This window comes from Hylobates moloch, unplaced genomic scaffold, assembly GCF_009828535.3.
Source record: "Hylobates moloch isolate HMO894 unplaced genomic scaffold, HMol_V3 SCAFFOLD_11, whole genome shotgun sequence".
NCBI classification, from domain to species: Eukaryota; Metazoa; Chordata; class Mammalia; order Primates; family Hylobatidae; genus Hylobates; species Hylobates moloch.
The window spans coordinates 21,419,216-21,438,140 of NW_026652286.1; the positions used below are offsets into that span (position 1 = coordinate 21,419,216).

At 39.0% G+C, this 18,925-nt stretch overlaps 1 protein-coding gene across 1 annotated transcript in view; it reads right to left on the reverse strand.

The window, feature by feature from the left end:
• ANO3 (anoctamin 3) overlaps window positions 1-14,576 on the reverse strand; it is a 321,270-nt gene extending 306,694 nt beyond the window's left edge. Inside the window, exon 1 of the mRNA XM_058446923.1 lies at window positions 14,420-14,576. Coding sequence (XP_058302906.1) covers window positions 14,420-14,465 — 46 coding nt within the window. The 5' untranslated portion in view covers window positions 14,466-14,576. The remainder of the gene's footprint in view (window positions 1-14,419) is intronic.
• Between the last annotated feature and the right edge of the window lie 4,349 nt (window positions 14,577-18,925).

The following is an 18,925-nucleotide window of genomic DNA, read 5'->3' on the forward strand; positions in this document are numbered from 1 at the left end:
TTTTTGAGATGGTAAAACAATTATTTAGAGATTGTGAACATCCTATAAAAAGGGAGATATAGCCTGAAACAGAAATTCTCAGAGTCTCTTGTCAATAGCCCTATTGCGCCCTGCAAATTACTAAATTTCATAAGGCCCTATAATCTCCACACTTTGCCAAAATTATTCCTCATTTAACTGTTTTTCTTAAACCATTTTTTTTTTTTTTTTTGTCAGGGTGACTTAAGGCAGAAACAAGCTTAAACGTAATATCTCACAGTGTACTAGCAGGTCCATGAGATTTTATCCCAAGTTTTCCATGTATTAGCTATGTGGCCATGTGCAACTTACTTAACCTCTCAGGGTATGTTTCCTTATTTATAAAATAGGTATTTGCCTCCAAGTGTAAATATAAGATCTATGTAACATAACGTGTTCACAATAGCCAGCACATTGACAGATGCACAGTAGGCCCTGAACTATTACCAGTTCCTTTCCTCCACCTTGGTAAAACTTTTATAGTGTTTATGAAAACAAGTTATACAGCCATATTGCTCATTCAAATTCCAGCTTTTCTATATACTTATATTACCGAGTATTTATCACTCTGTGACTGTTTCCTTCTGCAAAACAGAGCTGATAGTACCTATTTTGGCATATTTTTGAAACAATTACATAAGTTAATGTACATCAAGCACACAGTGATGATTGACACACAGTAAGTTAAATTACAAATTCTCCCATGGCTTTAAGACAAGCATTTTTTTCAAGTGTTCAATAAACATTCAGTAACATATTTTCATTTACTGAGAAGTTGAAGAATGTATTTAGATCTGACAAAATATTCTTGGTAGAAGTAAACTTCAAATATATTAAGCTTTTTTTTCCTGCTAAGTACAATTCACATCAAGGATATTTTTTGTTTGTTTGTTTGTTTGAGACGGAGTCTCGCTCTGTTGCCCAGGCTGGAGTTCAGTGGCGTGATCTCAGCTCACCGCAACTGCTGCCTCCTGGATTCAAGCGATTCTCCTGCCTCAGCCTCCCAAGTAGCTGGGACTACAGGCACATGCCACGACACCCGACTAATTTTTTATTTTTAGTAGAGATGGTGTTTCACCATGTTGGCAAGGCTGGTCTCGAACTCCTGACCTCAGGTGATCCGCCTGCTTCAGCCTCTCAAAGTGCTGGGATTACAGGCATAAGCCACTGTGTCCAGCAAGGATATTTTATCTTGGTTGAAGGAAGGGATATCTGATAATGTCAAAGCCTTAATGCCTTGATTGTCACGATTCCAATTTTTCTTTTTATTGGTCAATACTAGGTCTGAAGAAGAGAGAGATTGCCCTACCCCATTTTACTTTTTTACATAACATCATTTCATTTTATAGACAATATGGTAATTTCCATACCAGTCTCAGGTTACATGAGGAAAATTTTAAGAATGGTATCTTAAACATTATATTTAACAGAATATCCTTGTATATGTATTCATTGTTTAATCACTATACAGTGTTTCTTTAGAGCATGTAAAAGTTTTACAAAACATGAATTAATATGGAATATATATACAAAAGTAACCTCTATCCATGATTTAAACTCTAGAGTAATGCTGTCTAAATAGGCATAAGTATGTGTGAGTGGGTGATTTCTTCACATCTGGTAAGAGCTATGACTAATTGCAAGCTGTTCACTGTGGTGCTTACCACCAACTCAGTTATCTTGGAGTACTGTGGGAGAGATAGAGAAGCACCATTCAAAATATTAGTGGCCCAAAGGAGAAATTACACCAAAGAGAGTCTTTAAAAAGACAATATTTTGGCCGGGCGCGGTGTCTCACGTCTGTAATCCCAGCACTTTGGGAGGCCAAGGCGGGCGGATCTCAAGGTCAGGAGATCGATCGAGACCATCCTGGCTAACACGGTGAAGCCCCGTCTCTACTAAAAATACAAAAAATCAGCGGGGCGTGGTGGCCGGCGCCTGTAGTCCCAGCTACTCCGGAGGCTGAGGCAGGAGAATGGCATGAACCCGGGAGGCGGAGCTTGCAGTGAACGGAGATCGTGCCACTGTGCTCCAGCCAGGGCGACAGAGTGAGACTCCGTCTCAAAAAAAAAAAGAATATTTTTCTCAGTAAGGAAATTTGAAGGTACTGTTTCACTCCCAATTTGTTGTCTATTCTTAGGGATTGACATCATAGATTTTCTTTTCGTTTCCTATTATAAGATGCATAAAACATGGTGAAAATAAAGATGTAATTTCAACCCTATCTTAATACAACTCTTTTTAGACGCCATTTTCCATACTTTCTCTCCATGAATAATATTGCTCTCTATTATTTATCAGCATAACAGGTCATAATCAGAAATTACTACTGGCATCTAAGAAATAAATGCAAATTCAGAGATAATTTTGATTTCTGAATTTAAATCCTATTATTCTGAAACTTAAAGGTATGATTTTTTTAAAATTGGCCTAAGAACTGAACAACAAGGAAAGTGTGTTAAATTTGAATTTTATTTGATTGAGTTTTTGTAGGAATCATGTTAGAATGTCTTAAGATGATTTAAGATCAGAAAAAGCAGGAGGGAGGTAGATTTGTAAACGTCTTATTGTTTTAGTATGTACTACTACAAACCATTCTCAAACAACCTTATCAGTCCCAATTTATGTAGGAGAAGAAGTGAAACTTGGAGAAGAAAAATGATGGCAAAGGTCATACACTCATATACAGAAATTATACAGAAACATTTGAATCTAAGCTACTTGAACTCTACACTCCAGTTATCAACAATGTATCTCCTATTATAAGTTTGACGCCATCTTATGTTGATGTGTTCAGTCTGTACTAAAAGTAACTTCAGGCAAGTAGAATGTAAATGCACGACCAGCTGCAAGTGTACCACGGAGTCGTGAGTGGCGAGGATGTGAAGAAAAGGGAATCCTTATATACTCTTGGTGGAAATGCAAATTGGCACAGCCATTATAAAAAACATTATGGAGACCCCCCCCACAAATTAAAAATAGAACTTCCATGTGATCTGGCATTCCCATTTCTGCATGTGCATTCAAAAGAGAAAATTAAATCTGAATCTTGAAAAAATATCAGCACTCCCGTGTTCACTGCAGCATTATTTAGAATAGCCAAGATATGGAATCAACATGTATGTTCACTGAAAGACGAATGCATAAAGAAAATGTGATGTATAAATATATACATGAGATTAGCCAGGTACAGGAAGACAAATATTGCATGATCTCATTTTATGTGGAATCTAACAAAGTTGAACTTACAGAAGCAGAGAGTACAATGGAGGTTATCAAAGGGTAGGATTTTGGGGGACATGTGGAGATACTGGTCAAAGGGCACAGTTTCAGTTATGTAAGATGAGTAAGTTATGGAAATCTAATATCAGCATGGTGACTATAGTTAATATTACTGTACTATATACTTAAAATTTGCTAAGAGGGTGGATATTAAATATTCTCATCGCAAATTATGTGAGGTGATGCATATTTTAATTGCTTGATTGTGGTAATCTTTACAAAGTTTGTGTATGTCAAAACATATAAAACACCCTAAATATATATACAATCCTTATTTGCCAATTATACCTCAATAAAACTAGAAAACAAAAAAATAAAAAAAAGTGATAAAGTATGAAGTGGTGAAACCAACCAGTTAGTGGATATTATTCAGATAAACAGCAAAAGCCTTTTTCCGTGGAATGGATCATCTTTAATTTATTTGGAGTGAGTATGGGAACTACTGGCATTTTATAAATACATTAGTTACAAAGTTGTCTTAGTCTATTTGTGTGGCTATAGCAAAATACCACAAACTGGGTAGTGTATAAGTTATAGAAATTTATTTCTCAAGATTCTGAAGGCTGAGAAGTAAGATCAAGGTGCCAGTAGGTTCAGTGTCTAACAAGGTCTGGTCTGCTTCCAAGGTGGCATCTTGAATTCTACATCCTTTGGAAGGGACAAATGGTGTGGCCTCGCATAGGAAAAGGGCAGATCAGCAAAAAGCAGTCAAACTAGTCCTCTTTAGCCCCTTCATAAGGCACTCATCCTATATTAATCTACCCTCATGGGTTAATCACCTCCTAAAGGTCGTATCTCTTAATATTGTTACATTTTTGTTAAGTTTCAACACGAATTTTGGAGGCGATACAAACATGAGACCATAGCAAATGCATTTAGCCTACTATATAGCAGTCCCTATAGGAGGTAATATTCATACAGAATTGCTAATCCTCATATTTCTGCCTATAAGAAATATGAGGATTAGCTCCACCACTACTGGTTGTGTCACCCTGAACTCTGATTTAACTTCTTTGCCCTTCAATTTCCTCATCTGTTTTGATGGTTAATATTGTGTGTCAACTTGACTGGGTTAAAGGATGCAAAGTATTGTTCCTGGGTGTGTCTCTGAGGGTGCTGCCAAAGGAGAATAACATTTGAGTCAGTGGACTGGGAGAGTGAGACCCACCCTTAATCTGAGTGGGCACCATCTAATCAGCTGCCAGCCAGGCTAGAATAAAGCAGGCAGGAGAAGATGGAAGAGCATCCAGCCTCATCCTTCTCCCTTGCTGGATGCTTCCTGTCCTCGAACATCAGACTCCAGGTTCTTTAGTTTTGGACTCTTGGACTTACACCAGTGGTTTGCCAGGGGTTCCCGGGCCTTTAGCTGAAGGCTGCACTGTTGGCTTCCATACTTTTGAGGTTTTGGGACTCGGACTGATCCACTACTGGCTTCCTTGCTCCGCAACTTGCAGACAGCCTATCATGGGACTTTACCTTGTGATCCTGTGAGTCAATTCTCCTTAATAAACTCCTTTTCATATACACATCTATCCTATTAGTTCTGCTCCCTGAAGAATCCTGACTAATACATCTGCGAAATGAAGTAATAGAAATTTCTCCTTTTTATTAAATGGTTTATAAGCAAAATACTTTTAAAAATGTCTGGCAAAGAGTAAGAATTTAATAACAGCACTTACTTCTGTTTTCATACTAAAGAAACTGAAATTAATTACCTTTCCCATGATTACTTACTGTGTAACAATCTTAAGATTCAAACACAATTTTTATGACATAGTATCTTTTATTTCACACATTGCCTTTCCTACAACTTTACGTTATTACAGTGAACTTATAAGGAAACACAAACCTAATACACATTTCCCTATATATAAATCAAGGAGAATTATAAACCTTTCACTATACATTTTTTTCAAGTCATTCTGAGATCTTTATGTGAGGCTATATAGCAAAGCCCGCTCTTTTGCAAAATGTTACATAGCAAAAAAGAAAGAAGAAAGAAAAGAGAGGAAGGAAAGGGGAAGGCGAGGGGAGGGCAGGGGAGGGGAGGTAAGGGAGAGAAAAGAAAATAAAAGAAAGGAGAAGAGAAGAGAAGGAAACTAACTTTGTTCAGGGCCTAGAACAAAGATAAAGAATTGACAGCATTTGGGGTATTTACAAGGGACACGATTGAACAGCTGAAAACAAAGTCTAAAAATTCTTCCCTACAAGTCTAATAACTCATTGAAGTGTCCAGTTTGACATGAATCAGCTGAGAAGTTAAAGAGCATAGAATAAATAAGATAAGACAGCCAACGCCATTTAGGAACCTTAACAAAACCTTAAAAAGGAAGATAGTTAACATTAGGAAAACACTAAAGTTACATTTCCATTGTATGAAATGCATGTATACAACTAAGTATATCTAGAATCTATATAGCTTGCCTTTACTAACAAATATAGCATCAATTGGCAATTTACTATAGTTCACTCATTTAAATTCATTCTCTAATTTAATGTGCACAGTTATAATATTGTATTAGCAAATTGTTTTTGAAATTGACTCAATTGTCAGACTCTCCTAGGGTGCATCTTTGTAAAAACTACAGATTTCTAGTCTCCTCCCCTGGAGTTTAGATTCGGTAGGTCTAGAGGGACTGAAGAATTTGCATTTTAACAAGAATGTTAGGTGATTCTTCAGATATCACAAACTGGGTGACCTAGATCGTATAGATGCAGGAAAATGAGCTGAAGTAAATGAAATAAATTGCTCCAGATACCAGGGAGTGATGGAGTGTATGTTTAAAGCCAGCTCTTGTGCATACATTTAGAAAGTAGCCACCACCACCCTCCCAAATTGCCGTTAGTGTTCCAAAGCCAAATATAAAATATATTAGGTTCGTGCAAAAGTTATTGAGGATTTTGCCACTGAAAGTAATGGCATTTGACATTTTTTTTTTTTTTTTTTTTTTTGAGACAGAGTCTTGCTGTCACCCAGGCTGGAGTGCAGTGGCGCAATCTCGGCTCACTGCAAGCTTCGCCTCCCGGGTTCACGCCATTCTCCTGCCTCAGCCTCTCCGAGTAGCTGGGACTACAGGCGCCTGCCACCACGCCTGGCTAATTTTTTGTATTTTTTAGTAGAGACGGGGTTTCCCCGTGGTCTCGATCTCCTGACCTCGTGATCCGCCCGCCTCTGCCTCCCAAAGTGCTGGGATTACAAGCGTGAGCCACCGCGCCCGGCCTCTGGCATTTGACATTTTACTTGTGCACCAACAAAATACACAACTTTAGGAGTTATTTTTAGGAAATGCCTTTGGGTCAGCCTAGTAACCGTCTAAGAGTACGATGATAAGAAATGTACCACAACCAATACAATGCATTTGCAAAATACTTCCAGTAACATAACTTTCAGGCAATCCAGTTCTACCCTCAAGGAACCTCTCTCCTCAGCAGGCCAACCACATCTCGGTTATAGTGAGGCGCTGAATATGGGAGATTCAGGCTTTGGCGAACCTGTATCCTGCAGCTGCTGCAGGCTTCCTACATAGCTGTGGCACTGAAACCAATCGGAATTTAAAGTAATTGCTACTTGCAGTGCAATTTAAGAGGAAAGAATAACCAAACGAACAGCCAGGATGGTTGTACTAATACACTACAGGTTAAGAATATTATTTCACGCTTCTGTAACTTTTGATCAACTGCAGAGTCAGAAGGGAACATGGAGGTCATTCTGCCAGATGTCTTCATTTCAGATATATGGTGAATGAAGTCACAGAAGGGACGGGGAGCTACCCATGATCAAGTTCAGAAATAATAAAAATCTGTCCTGAACTCTGATATTATTTTGGGGGAAAAGGTGTAGAACAAGGAAACTAGCTACAGACAGCTGTGGTGAAAATTAGACAGGAGTGAAATTCTTTTCGGCTGTTGAAGTGTTTCATTCTCCAAAGAACCTGCAACAATTAGGCTTTGTGGAATGCACAATGGTTACAAATGTGGACTTTGGGCCAGGCGCGGTGGCTCACGCCTGTAATCCCAGCACTTTGGGAGGCCGAGGCAGGCGGATCACCTGGGTCAGGAGTTTGAGACCAGCCTGGCCAACATGGTGAAACCCCGTCTCTACTAAAATTACAAAAATTATCCAGGCATGGTGGCGGAGGCCTGTAATCCCAGTTACTCAGGAGGCTGAGGCAGGAGAATAGCTTGAACCCGGGAGGCAGACGTTACAGTGAGCTGAGATCGTGCCACTGCACTCCAGCCTGGGCAACAAGAGCAAGACTCCATCAAAAAAAAAAAAAAGTGGACTTTGGCGTCAGGGAGGGCTGTGTTCAAACCCTAGATCTTTCACTCATTAAGCATTAACTTGTAATGCATATAAGTTATCTTAACCTCAAATCCCTTACCTTGAAAATAAGAACAATAATATAATTATTAAAGCCTTAGAGAGTATAAAACAATGCAGTTAGTCTATCTTTGAACTTTGGGAACAATGGTGTATCCGGAATTTATTCCTTCCAGTGGGTTCTTGGTCTTGCTGACTTCAAGAATGAAGCCGAGGACCCTCACGGTGAGTGTTACAGCTCTTAAAGATGGTGCGTCAGGAGTTTGTTCCTTCAGATGTTCAGATGTGTCTGGAGTTTATTCCTTCCGATGGGTTCGTGGTCTCGCTGACTTCAGGAGTGAAGCTGCAGACCCTCACGGCAAGTGTTACAGCTCTTAAAGGTGGTGCATCTGGAGTTGTTTGTTCCTCCCAGTGGGTGGGTTCGTGGTCTTGCTGACTTCAGGAATGAAGCTGGAGACCCTCGCGGTGAGTGTTACAGTTCGTAAAGGTAGTGTGGACCCAAAAAGTGAGCAGCAGCAAGATTTATTTTGAAAAGTGAAAGAACTAAAGCTTCCACAGCATGGAAGGGGACCCCACTGGGTTGCCCCTGCTGACTTGAGTGGCCAGCTTTTGTTCCCTTATTTGGCCCCACCCACATTCTGCTGATTGGTTCATTTTACAGAGTGCTGATTGGTCCATTTTACAGAGCACTGATAGGTGCGTTTTTACAGAGTGCTGATTGGTGCATTTACAATCCTTTAGCTAGACACAGAGCACTGATTAGTGCATTTTTACAGAATGCTGACTGGAGCATTTACAAACTTTTAGCTAGACACAGAGTGCTAATTGGTGCATTTTTACAGAGTGCTGATTGGTGCATTTACAATCCTCTAGCTAGACAGAAAAGTTCTCTAAGTTCCCACTCAACCCAGGAAGTCCATCTGGCTTCACCTCTCAATGGCTAATAGTGTCCACACAATATTAGCTTCTACTGTTGTTTTTGCTGTTATTATTTTTATTATCATTCACTACAATCCTGAGAGGTAGATGTTACTGTCCTGAAACTTTGGATAAGGAAACTGTTGCTCAGAAAAGGTAAATGCTCAAAGGCACAGAGGTGGTGACAGGGGTCAATCTCAGGGAACTTTGAGTCAGTGCTCTTTTCAACAAGGTACGACTACATTACATTAAACCACAATTTTTTTTTTTTATTTTGAGACTGAGTTTTGCTCTGTCACCCAAGCTGAGGTGCAGTGGTGCAATCTCGGCTCACCGCAACATCCGTCTCCCTGGTTCAAGCAATTCTCCTGCCTTAGCCTCCTGAGTAGCTGGCATTACAGGTGCCTGCCACCACACCCAGCTAATTTTTGTATTTTTAGTAGAGACAGGGTTTTACCATGTTGGCCAGGCTGGTCTCAAACTACTGTCCTCAAGTGATCCACCACCTCCGCCTCCCAAAGTGAGCCATAATTTTTACACTAACATTTAATAAACATCTGCAGACTTATAAGACATTAAAATAATGAAGAGAAGGTTGAATTTTTCTTGGATTTTTTAAGGGTTTGAGTTTAACTTATCTTTTGATAAGTTAGTTTATATAATCATCAACTCCAAATATATTATTTTCAGAAACATCCATGTGCAGAATATAATGTAAATCCCAGATTCAAATGAAAACTTCAGCTCTCTAGAATCATCAAGGAATGTGCTATTTTAGATAATTAAAATTCTAGATAGCTTTGAAACACTCACATTTTAAAATTATAGTTACTTCAGATAGAATTCATTTTAAACTCCATCACTTCTCTCCCTTACTAAGTAGAGGATATATATTTAACACATAACATATACTACTATTCTTGCTAATTCAAAGCCATCATTTTAAACAGCAATGTTCTTACTTTGAATTAACACAGTAATTCCTCTGAGCCATCTGAGGTATATATGCAAGATTTTTTAAGATACAGTCCCAGACACTTGTGTTTTTTTCGGGTTGAAATATCTCTATTTTCTTTTTATAGTCTGGCTCACTCTTACTGGGGGATTGTTAATGGAGAACTAGAGTTCCAAATATCTAGGAAACCTTCTGTGTAAGGAAAGAAAGAGAAGGGTGAAAATTAAAGGACAGAGTAGAAGACCAGATGGGCTCTAAATTAGATTAGACTCCCAATTCTTTCTAATATTCAGGTTGATATTCAGTACCAGCCTAAGAAAAGTGTAACTCCTTACCTTAAAATATCTCCCGTAGTGATTTTTCCTATACAACTTAGAATTATTTTAACGAGACAATGCCTTCTGAGCTTTAGTCATAAATAAAAGAATAGACTGTGAAAATACCAGGAAGAGTTAGCACAATGAGTTAATGAAATTTTGTCACTGTATAAATGGCTCCAGATTTTTTTCTTATTTCTCTAAGATAAGGGTATAGGGAGGTTCTAGATTGTAAGGATGTCAGTTAGGGGAAAAGGAGATGAAAACAGTGGATATCAGAGATTCTGAAACTAGATATTTTCCCCAGGATTGTCCTTCTAGGTAATTTGAATTCAGAACTCCACACAAAGCAGGATAGTTGTGCCAAGTGGCTTTACGGGTGTGCACTTGCAATAGCAACGAATTTATTTAGAGAAAAAGAGAAAGAAAATACTTTAGTCTGTAAGTCTCCATATAAGTGTAAAACATTCTTATTATTAAATGAGTTATGTGAGTAGTAAATGCTTATTTCTGTGGAATTACTAAAAACACTTTCTGTTTAACCAAATGTCCTTTAGGATAATGATGAATTACTTAACAGCCTTAGCTGATCCCATTAAGCCAAAGTCTTTTGGGACAGGCTGTGTTTGATTTGATCTATGGTTCTATGAAAAGTCTTGGTAGCTGTATTGGTAAAGAGCAGCCACCAGAAGCCAGAACTATCATTGTCCTTTTCTTGCCCGCCCTTGTATGACACATGAGTTCATCATAAATCAAGCAAAACATAGAAAGCCAGGCTAGGAAGCAAAGTTGGACTTTCCCCAGAAATCACTGCTGATGTGTCAGCTAATGTGTTCTTACAAGATGTGCTAAGACAAAAGCAAACATACTCTCCCGGTTGTCTATAACCGTAATGCACTCCAATTTACCCTTGGGACATCAAAAATAAGCAGACTGCCTCCCCCTCCCCACCACTGCACAGATGTCTCACTTTTACTTCCTAAACTATTAAGCCTCCTAATAAGATAATCTAAAATTTACAGTGGAGTAAAATGCAAAACTATTTGTGTATATCTTCTTCATAAACACAACTGGCACTGCCAAAAAACAAAATGTCAACGTTTTCCTATAGAAGTGCAGAGTTGTCGGCAATTCTCATAAAGGTGTTTGGCAAATCTCTCAAACTTCCTATAGTACCAAGTCCTTTAAGGAGGAGGGTTTTGCAGCAACAGATTCAGCAACAAAAGAGGACTGAATAATGCTATTACTAAGCACAGCCCCTGGCATACACGCAGCAAAAGCATGGTACTTAAGAGTGGAGAGTAAATAAATACCATTTCTTGCAAAAACATTTTAGATTATAAAGTTAATTACAAACCTAAAAATTCCTATGGGAATTTTTTGGAAGTTTTCCTGAGGGATGGACATACGAACTGAGGAGAGTTTGTGATTGTTAACTCCAGACTATTTTAAAGAACCATCCATAGATGGTCTGGAGTCCACTGTTGTCCTTAAGATGAATCCCAAAGTAATAAAGCTGCGTGATGCAAAAGAAAAAAAACAAGACAAGAAATTATAAGGGAACTGCTAAGAGTCCAATATACTACTAAAGAGCCAACCAAAGGTGAATGAGCCTAGATGAATTTTAGTAAGGAAAATCACTAAATTTTTTGAGCCCCAACTGTGTGTCAGACAAACTGCTAAACACCTTATAACTCGGCAAGATAAGACATCATTATCTTCATTTCACATAAGCAGTTACTGTGGCTTAGTGATGTTAAATGACATAACCTGTAAGTAGAATACATTGGATTAATATCCAGGGCTCAAAATAAAGACCAGAGATTAAATTAATGAATAAATTAGAGTTTACATACAGTATTTCATTTCACAGATAACCAGTCTGGCATCTATACTTATCTATACTATACTTATACTTACCTATCAAAACCAGTTTTGTTCGGGGATTGGTTAACACATAGTTCTCATATATAAAGGAGAATCCCTGTGCCTTGTGTAGTGTTTAAATATTGAGTGTGTCTGTTTTTCAATTAAGGGTGGAAACTTTTAAAATAATATAACAAGGGTGATTTCTGGTTATATCAGGCTATTTCTAAATATTTTCAAGTTGAAATCCACCTTTTTAAGAGACATTGAGCTCGCTTGATTAAAACAAAAGTAAATTCCATCAACTGGATTTTTCAGCTAAATTAATTTGTAAAAGTAAACTAAAAGCAAGGCTCTCCTCTTTATCTGGTCCCAGAAGAAATCATCTCTGCCTTCATATGCAACCTGTCCCTCCCATTAAACAGAGGAAGAGAGACAGAAAAGGCCAAAGGGATGAGGAATGTATTCTGTTCATATTATGTATGAAGCAAAGTCCAAAGAAATTAACCACTTTGTTGCAGATTTCTCAGCTAATAACAAAGGCAAGCTTAGAACCTAGGAGTACAGAGTTCCACTAGAGAATTTTCTCCATTTTAATGTGCAATTTTCAGGTTAATTTTATGGTGAAAAGCACATCTGAATGTGTTGTTGTTGTTGTTGTTGCATACCTCCTAGGACAGATAACATCTAGAGAATTATTTTGCTTCTTCATATTTGAAGAATAAAAATAGCTAATCCTCAATTTGGTCTGTTTTTTTCCTAATGCCCATGCAGGATTAAGAAGCCATTAACCAGAACCACTTAGCTAAAATGAATCTTGCTTCCTTCCTACTGGAGAACTCCTCCTCTAGATTTGTATCCTTTTGCTGAAGTTGCCTTTTGTGCCAAAGAGTAAAGGAAGACTTGAAACTAAATGGCTCATAATGCATCATAAAGGAAGCAATATGAAATGCCAGCAATGGCACAATTTCCTATCACTCTCTTTGAGCAATGACGGTCGGTCCTACAGTTGGCAATTATTTCCTTCTTAAAAACATAACATGTATCCATACATAATACATTGTTGTGGGGGCCATTTGAAGCTTCCAGATCCCAGAAATGAGTCACCCATAGCCAATGCATCAGAGGAGGCATTCATTCTGTGAGGCTGTTGCAAAGTTCCTATCATCTTTGTCTTCATTCTGAAAGTTTATATATGTTTAAAACGATTAAAGAGAACACAACTTCTTGAAGCAGTTTAACTTTATTTGAAACGTTTAGAGTTGAAGTAGAAGTGCATACTAGGTGAAATTTTTGTCTACCCCTACAGTCTCACACATCACTCCCAATTTCAACACATATTTGAAACATCCTAGAGAACTTGGGCTTGAACTGAGTACAGAATTACGGAACTGGAAACTCAGTCCCACATTCTGTCTTATGCAGGAATCCCTTCGAAATTATTTCTTGTGTGTTAATCTAGTTTTTGTTAAAAAAAAAAAAAAAAAAAGTCAAGGGCCGGATGCAGTGGCTCACACCTGTAATCCCAGCACTTTGGGAGGCTAAGGCAGGCAGATCACGAGGTCAGGATATCGAGACTATCCTGGCTAACACGGTGAAACCCCGTCTCTACTAAAAATACAAAAAAATTAGCCGGGCGTGGTGGCGGGCACCTGTAGTCCCAGCTACTCAGGAGGCTGAGGCAGGAGAATGGCGTGAACCTGGGATGAAGAGCTTGCAGTGAGCCGAGATCACGCCACTGCACTCCAGCCTGGACAACAGAGCGAGACTCCACCTCAAAAAATAAAAAAAAAAGTCAAAGAGCTACATAAAAACAACTGTTGATGAAAGAAATACAAGTATCTGGAGGGTGGGGATGAGAATATTTAAGTAAATATTTACTTTGAATGAACAAATTTAGCATTCCAGAATTCACTCTATGGTTAACTGTATCATAATTACCATTATTAATTCAGCAAAGTGGCAATTGTGTTAATTAATGCTTCTGGATAATAAAACTCCAAAAACTGTGAATGTGCCTCAGAATAAAAATGCTCTGTAAAAAGCCTTTTAAACCAAATAAGAAACAAAGATCAAAGAGTGAGGATAACTTGAACATACAGATTCTTGTCACTATGCCCAGCAAGAAACTTGAGGGAGAAGCTAAAAGACATAATACGAAGCCCCTAGAAGAGAAACCTAGCATCAACAAGAACTTGAAACCCAGAATCAAGCATGGGACACGGGCAAACAATAAATTTTCCCAAGGAAGTGACAGAGCCCCTTTAACTGCAACAGGCCAACTCTGGAACTCTCCCAATAATTCATTTATCTTACGATTGTGTAAATGCGTCTCAAGGAGTAGACACACTTTTGTGAAGATTACTCAACATCTGAACCACAGAAGACGGCAAATATTGTTGAACATTTCTGTCCTCACCCCTCAGAGCTCTACTGAGCTATTTGGACAATCCCTACTAAGCGGGTTTACTGCAGTGCATTGAAACAATCTTCACAGAGATATACATTAAGTCAAGTCCTGAAATGACGAATTCCGCTACTCCCAGGCACTGTGCGGAGGCTCAGAAAATCACTCATCTACGATGCAGAGTGAAGAGGCATTTAATTTTTTTTTTTTAAACTTCACAGAGTTCCCCACCTCTGTGTCGCATAAGCCTGCAAAGGATGCTCCTACACAACTGCAAGGGCATGCAGGGGTGGAAGTGACGCCCGCAGGGAGAGGGGAGCAAGATTCCAACTGACCTTTTTGCTGTTTAAAGGACTGAATGGAGCCTGAATGGTGGACCATTTTCACTCTGCGCGTCCCAGCCGGCTTAGGGAGCTGCCCGAGAGGGAGGCGGAGGAACAGTAGCCAGACTCTCAGAGGCTCCAAGGTCCGGAGCCTCAGCGAGCGCACTGCAATCCGACACCAGCTTTAGCCGGCACTTCGCTCGCCAGGCTCTGCGCCCGCCGGTGTCGTTGTCATGGGAACGCGGGAGGGCGGTCTAGCGTCCGGCTCCCCTTAGCGGCTACTGGGGGAATAACCCCGCATCCCCCGCGCGTCCAGTGCCGCAGTGAGGGGTGGGCGTTGTGCGGGGTTGGCTGGGAGTGGGAGCAGAAGACTTTACTGCAGGACGAGATATAAATCAGAGCAAACCTCTAGAGCTGCTACTGATGCCCTCTTTGCCAAAATTTGAGGCTGGTTATTTATTTCCTAAAAGTTGGTAGGTAAACCCTGGGACTTTTAAGGAAGGGCAAAGTTGGTCTGTGCTCTGAGAGGGTATGCAGTGGCAGATGCAGAGACGTTTCTGTTTTTCTTTCTTAAATTTAAGTAGGGGGGGGCAGAAAGCCACCCCGGCTTAGCCAGTAGCATGTTTTATTAGGTAAGCTGTGTTCTATGTCTAGCACTTTTCACTTGAGTTTTCCTCTTCTGCTTCTGCCATTCAGGCCTTGAATCATTTATGATGATGATGATTGAGGACCATTTATAACCTACTTAGTCACAGGCGCTGAAAAAACTCTACCCTCGATGCTCGATTTAATCTTCATAATAGCCCTAAAATGTAGGTAAAATATGATTCTAATATTATAAAAAGACACTTAAGATCAGAGCAACAAAGATTTCTCAAGACCACATAAATCAACACCTTATTTGAAAGAGAAGGCACCTGATACCCAAAGAAGTGAAGTAACTCTTTTTGTTTAGTTTGAGAAGTTTTATTGTATTATTTATTTATTTTCTTTACCATTTATTTTAAGTTCGGGGTACATGTGCAGGATGTGCAGGTTTGTTACATAGGTAAACGTATGCCATAGTGGTTTGCTGCACAGATCACCCCATCACCTGGGTATTGAGCCCAGCATCCATTAGCTATTCTTCCTAATGCTCTCCCTCCCCATCCAACAGGCCCCAGTAGTGTGTGTTGTTCCCCCATTGTGTCCATGTGTTCTCATCATTCAGCTCCCACTTTGAAGTAACTTTTGAAAGGCCAAACTGCAGTGGCCAAAATAGGACCAGAAGCTAGCTGAAGACATTTTTCAGTAGGATCTCCTTTCCTCCATCTATCTCTGCTCCCTGATTCAAAGCCCTAAGTTCTTCCTGGAAGATGTAAGATGTTGTTGAACAGACACATCGCAAGAGTCTGTTGCTTCCTGAGTTTTGAAGATTTATGGAATTAACTCAGCATCAGGTGAATAATCCAAATAAAAGCAGATGAAAAATATGCAGAAATTTCCAAACTTTCGATACCTCAAAAATATTGAGTTATTATTGTATGCTGTTTGATTCATCTGTGGTGCATGATACAAAAGAATGAGGGGAATATAGCTTTGAACAAACAGATGCTCCAATTATTTATGGATGCATAACAAACTACCCTGAAACTAAGCTGTAAACTAAAATTTATTATTATTACTTATGGATTTTACAGGTGGGCTAGATTCAGTCAGGCGGTTATCTCTCAGAGTCTCTCTTGATTGTTCAGTAATTGCTCTTAAAGTCATCTGAAGCAAAAAGAGCGAAATTGGATTCTACTCTCAGTGGGAGGAATAGCAAACAATGTGCTACCTTCTTTAATGTATCATAATGGTCTTTCCAGAAAGAAATACTGAGCATTCAATAAGAGCTCAGTATGCAGGCATTGAAGAAATACTTGGTTACAGACAATGAACTCAGTGGGAGTTCACCTCCAAATGAAGATCTAAAACAGAGTTCAAAGACTGTCTCCATAAGGGCTTTTAATACAGATATTGTATAGATGAGGGCACTGAAACCAAGAAGAATAAATGACTTGCTCGAGGATTTTTTTTAAATTTTGTTCATCCAGAGTTAAAATTCCGATAGAACTCAACTTACAGATCTTTCTGATGTGAACCAACTCATTGATTCTAATGCAACCCAATTCTCCTATGTGACGATTAGACAATGAATTTAAGAATGGGAGAAAACTAACACCCAATACATACTAGTCACTGTTATGACCCCTGTAGATCTCACTTAAAGTTTTAAAACCATTTTAAATCACTGGTTTTAGAATCAGAAATATTTTTGAAATTTAAACTTTAATTCAATCCCTGGTCAGCAGGACTACTTAAAAGAATTAAAGTCCCCTCGCATGGCGTAGTGGCGGGCGCCTGTAGTCCCAGCTACTCCAGAGGCTGAGGCAGGAGAATGGCTTGAACCCGGGAGGCGGAGCTTGCGGTGAGCCTAGATCGCACCACTGCACTCCAGCCTGGGAAACAGAGCGAGACTCCGTCTCAAAAAATAAATAAATAAATAAAAAAGAATTAAAGTCCCTCTACTCCACACTTCCAGGCACAGGTATCACCTTTACCTTCCCAAGATCTTTTCCTGTCGATCTCTGATTTTCTCCAACCTACTCCCTGATCCAAAACCCAGCAGGAGGCAAATATGTATCTGCCAGAACTAGAAATGAGTTGAGATTTTGAACCTCATTGGATTTTTTTCCAAGGAAAGAATGTTTGTTATTATTTCTAACACCCTTGCACCCTAACCTCCTTGGTGCAGCTATGATTAAACTATCTTGTCATAAAGTTAATTACTTTTCTTAAAATTAGAAACATTTTAGGTTGGACTGCCAGATTGACTAGCAGGGGATTCAAAGAACATCTTTGCTTGTTTTAAAATCAGTCTTTTAGGGGAGGTTGCTAGAGGAACAGCTTTGTGAGGGGCCGAGGAAATTTGAAGCACCATCTGCTTTATAGAAAGGCGGTGCAAAGAGAAAAAGATTCCTCTCTCTCTCTCTCTCTCTCTCTCTCTCTCTCTGTGTGTGTGTGTGTGTGTGTGTGTATAAAGAAAGAAAGTACGTTCTGGAAGTGTAGAAAGAGGAGTTTGAGCAAAAGCCCTCTTTTTTAACTCAAAATAAAAATTCTGTGATGAGGTAAAAGGAAGCATTTTGATGGACTGACATCTCCATTGTGGACAATTTAAGAATGGATAGCAAGTAGCCTCATTAAGGAAAGCTAAGCTAACTATGAACTATGTTGGGTTGCTTTTTCCTACTATTTTTAGCTTCAAACATTTTTCTGCAAATTTTAATAACATGCAAAATGTGTATTTTATATAATGTTTAGTGAGGGGGCATGATTAATATATAAAACACAGTACAATCTTGACTGTTTTCCAAAGCAGAAAAAAAAAAGCCTAGAAATAAACATGCAAAAATATCTGGAGTAATCATGCTTGCAAGTTGAGTTAAGGGTAATATTTTTTATACTTTCATATATTTTTATCATTTTCATACTTTATCAATGATATGTGTTGATTTTATCCTTATTACATACATATATCTTCAACCCCCCTGCCCATATACCCATATACCTGTCTTGCTACAACTTCAATTTTTCTCTTTTTTCTCTTTGGACCTAGGGTTTCGTTCCCCTTCATGTTTCTGCTGCTGTTGCTCCCCACAACTCACAACCTGTCTCCTGTCCCCCTTAAGTAATTAACTTTGCAGCCCCCCTGCTAACATTTGCTCCCCAGAGAGGTAAGAAACTCTGATGTTTACATCACTGGGAAACTTTTTATTCCTTTGAATTTCAAAATAGGTCTGTCAGCTCAGCCGATTGTGAGTTTCTCTGTATTGTGCTCTGTCAAAGAGACTGAGAGAGTCCTGTTTCTGCCTGTTTGGGTCATGAATCACTGCCTTAATTAAAATTGGAATTGTGAATGATACTTTTCATTGCCTAAATGGTAACAGAAATGGAAAAGCAGTACTGTCCTGCTTCTAGTTTCTCTCCGTATATTAAAGACACAAACCAGCTCTGTAAAAAAGTCATATACCATCATAAAAGGAAAAATGGAGTGAAATTTAACAATTTTCTCCCTAAAAGCCTATGGTTTCTGGCCACATGTGACAATATAACAGCAGAATTAAGCAGATTCATCCTGCTGATATCCAGGCTATATGCTCCGAGTAGCATTCAGAAGTAGTACTACTGATGGGTGTGTCTAAGATAAAGTCATGGAGGAAAATCAGCAGCCTCAACCTTCTCTGAGTCCAGCCTTAAGAAGTCTTACAAAACAGAATTTTAAAAAAATTAATTCTCAAGTGCTTGGAGCACATGGCATTTTGAAGAGACAGGAACACAAAATGATTTGTGTGAGAAGACAGCATCAAGAGAAGGGAGATGTGCGGGACAAAGGAGGTGATGATGGGTTAAACAGCAGTTCATATCTTAGACCCCTGCTGAAAATCTTAATAATTATTTCAAGTTGCCTATAGGATTAAATCCATGTTGTTTAATCTG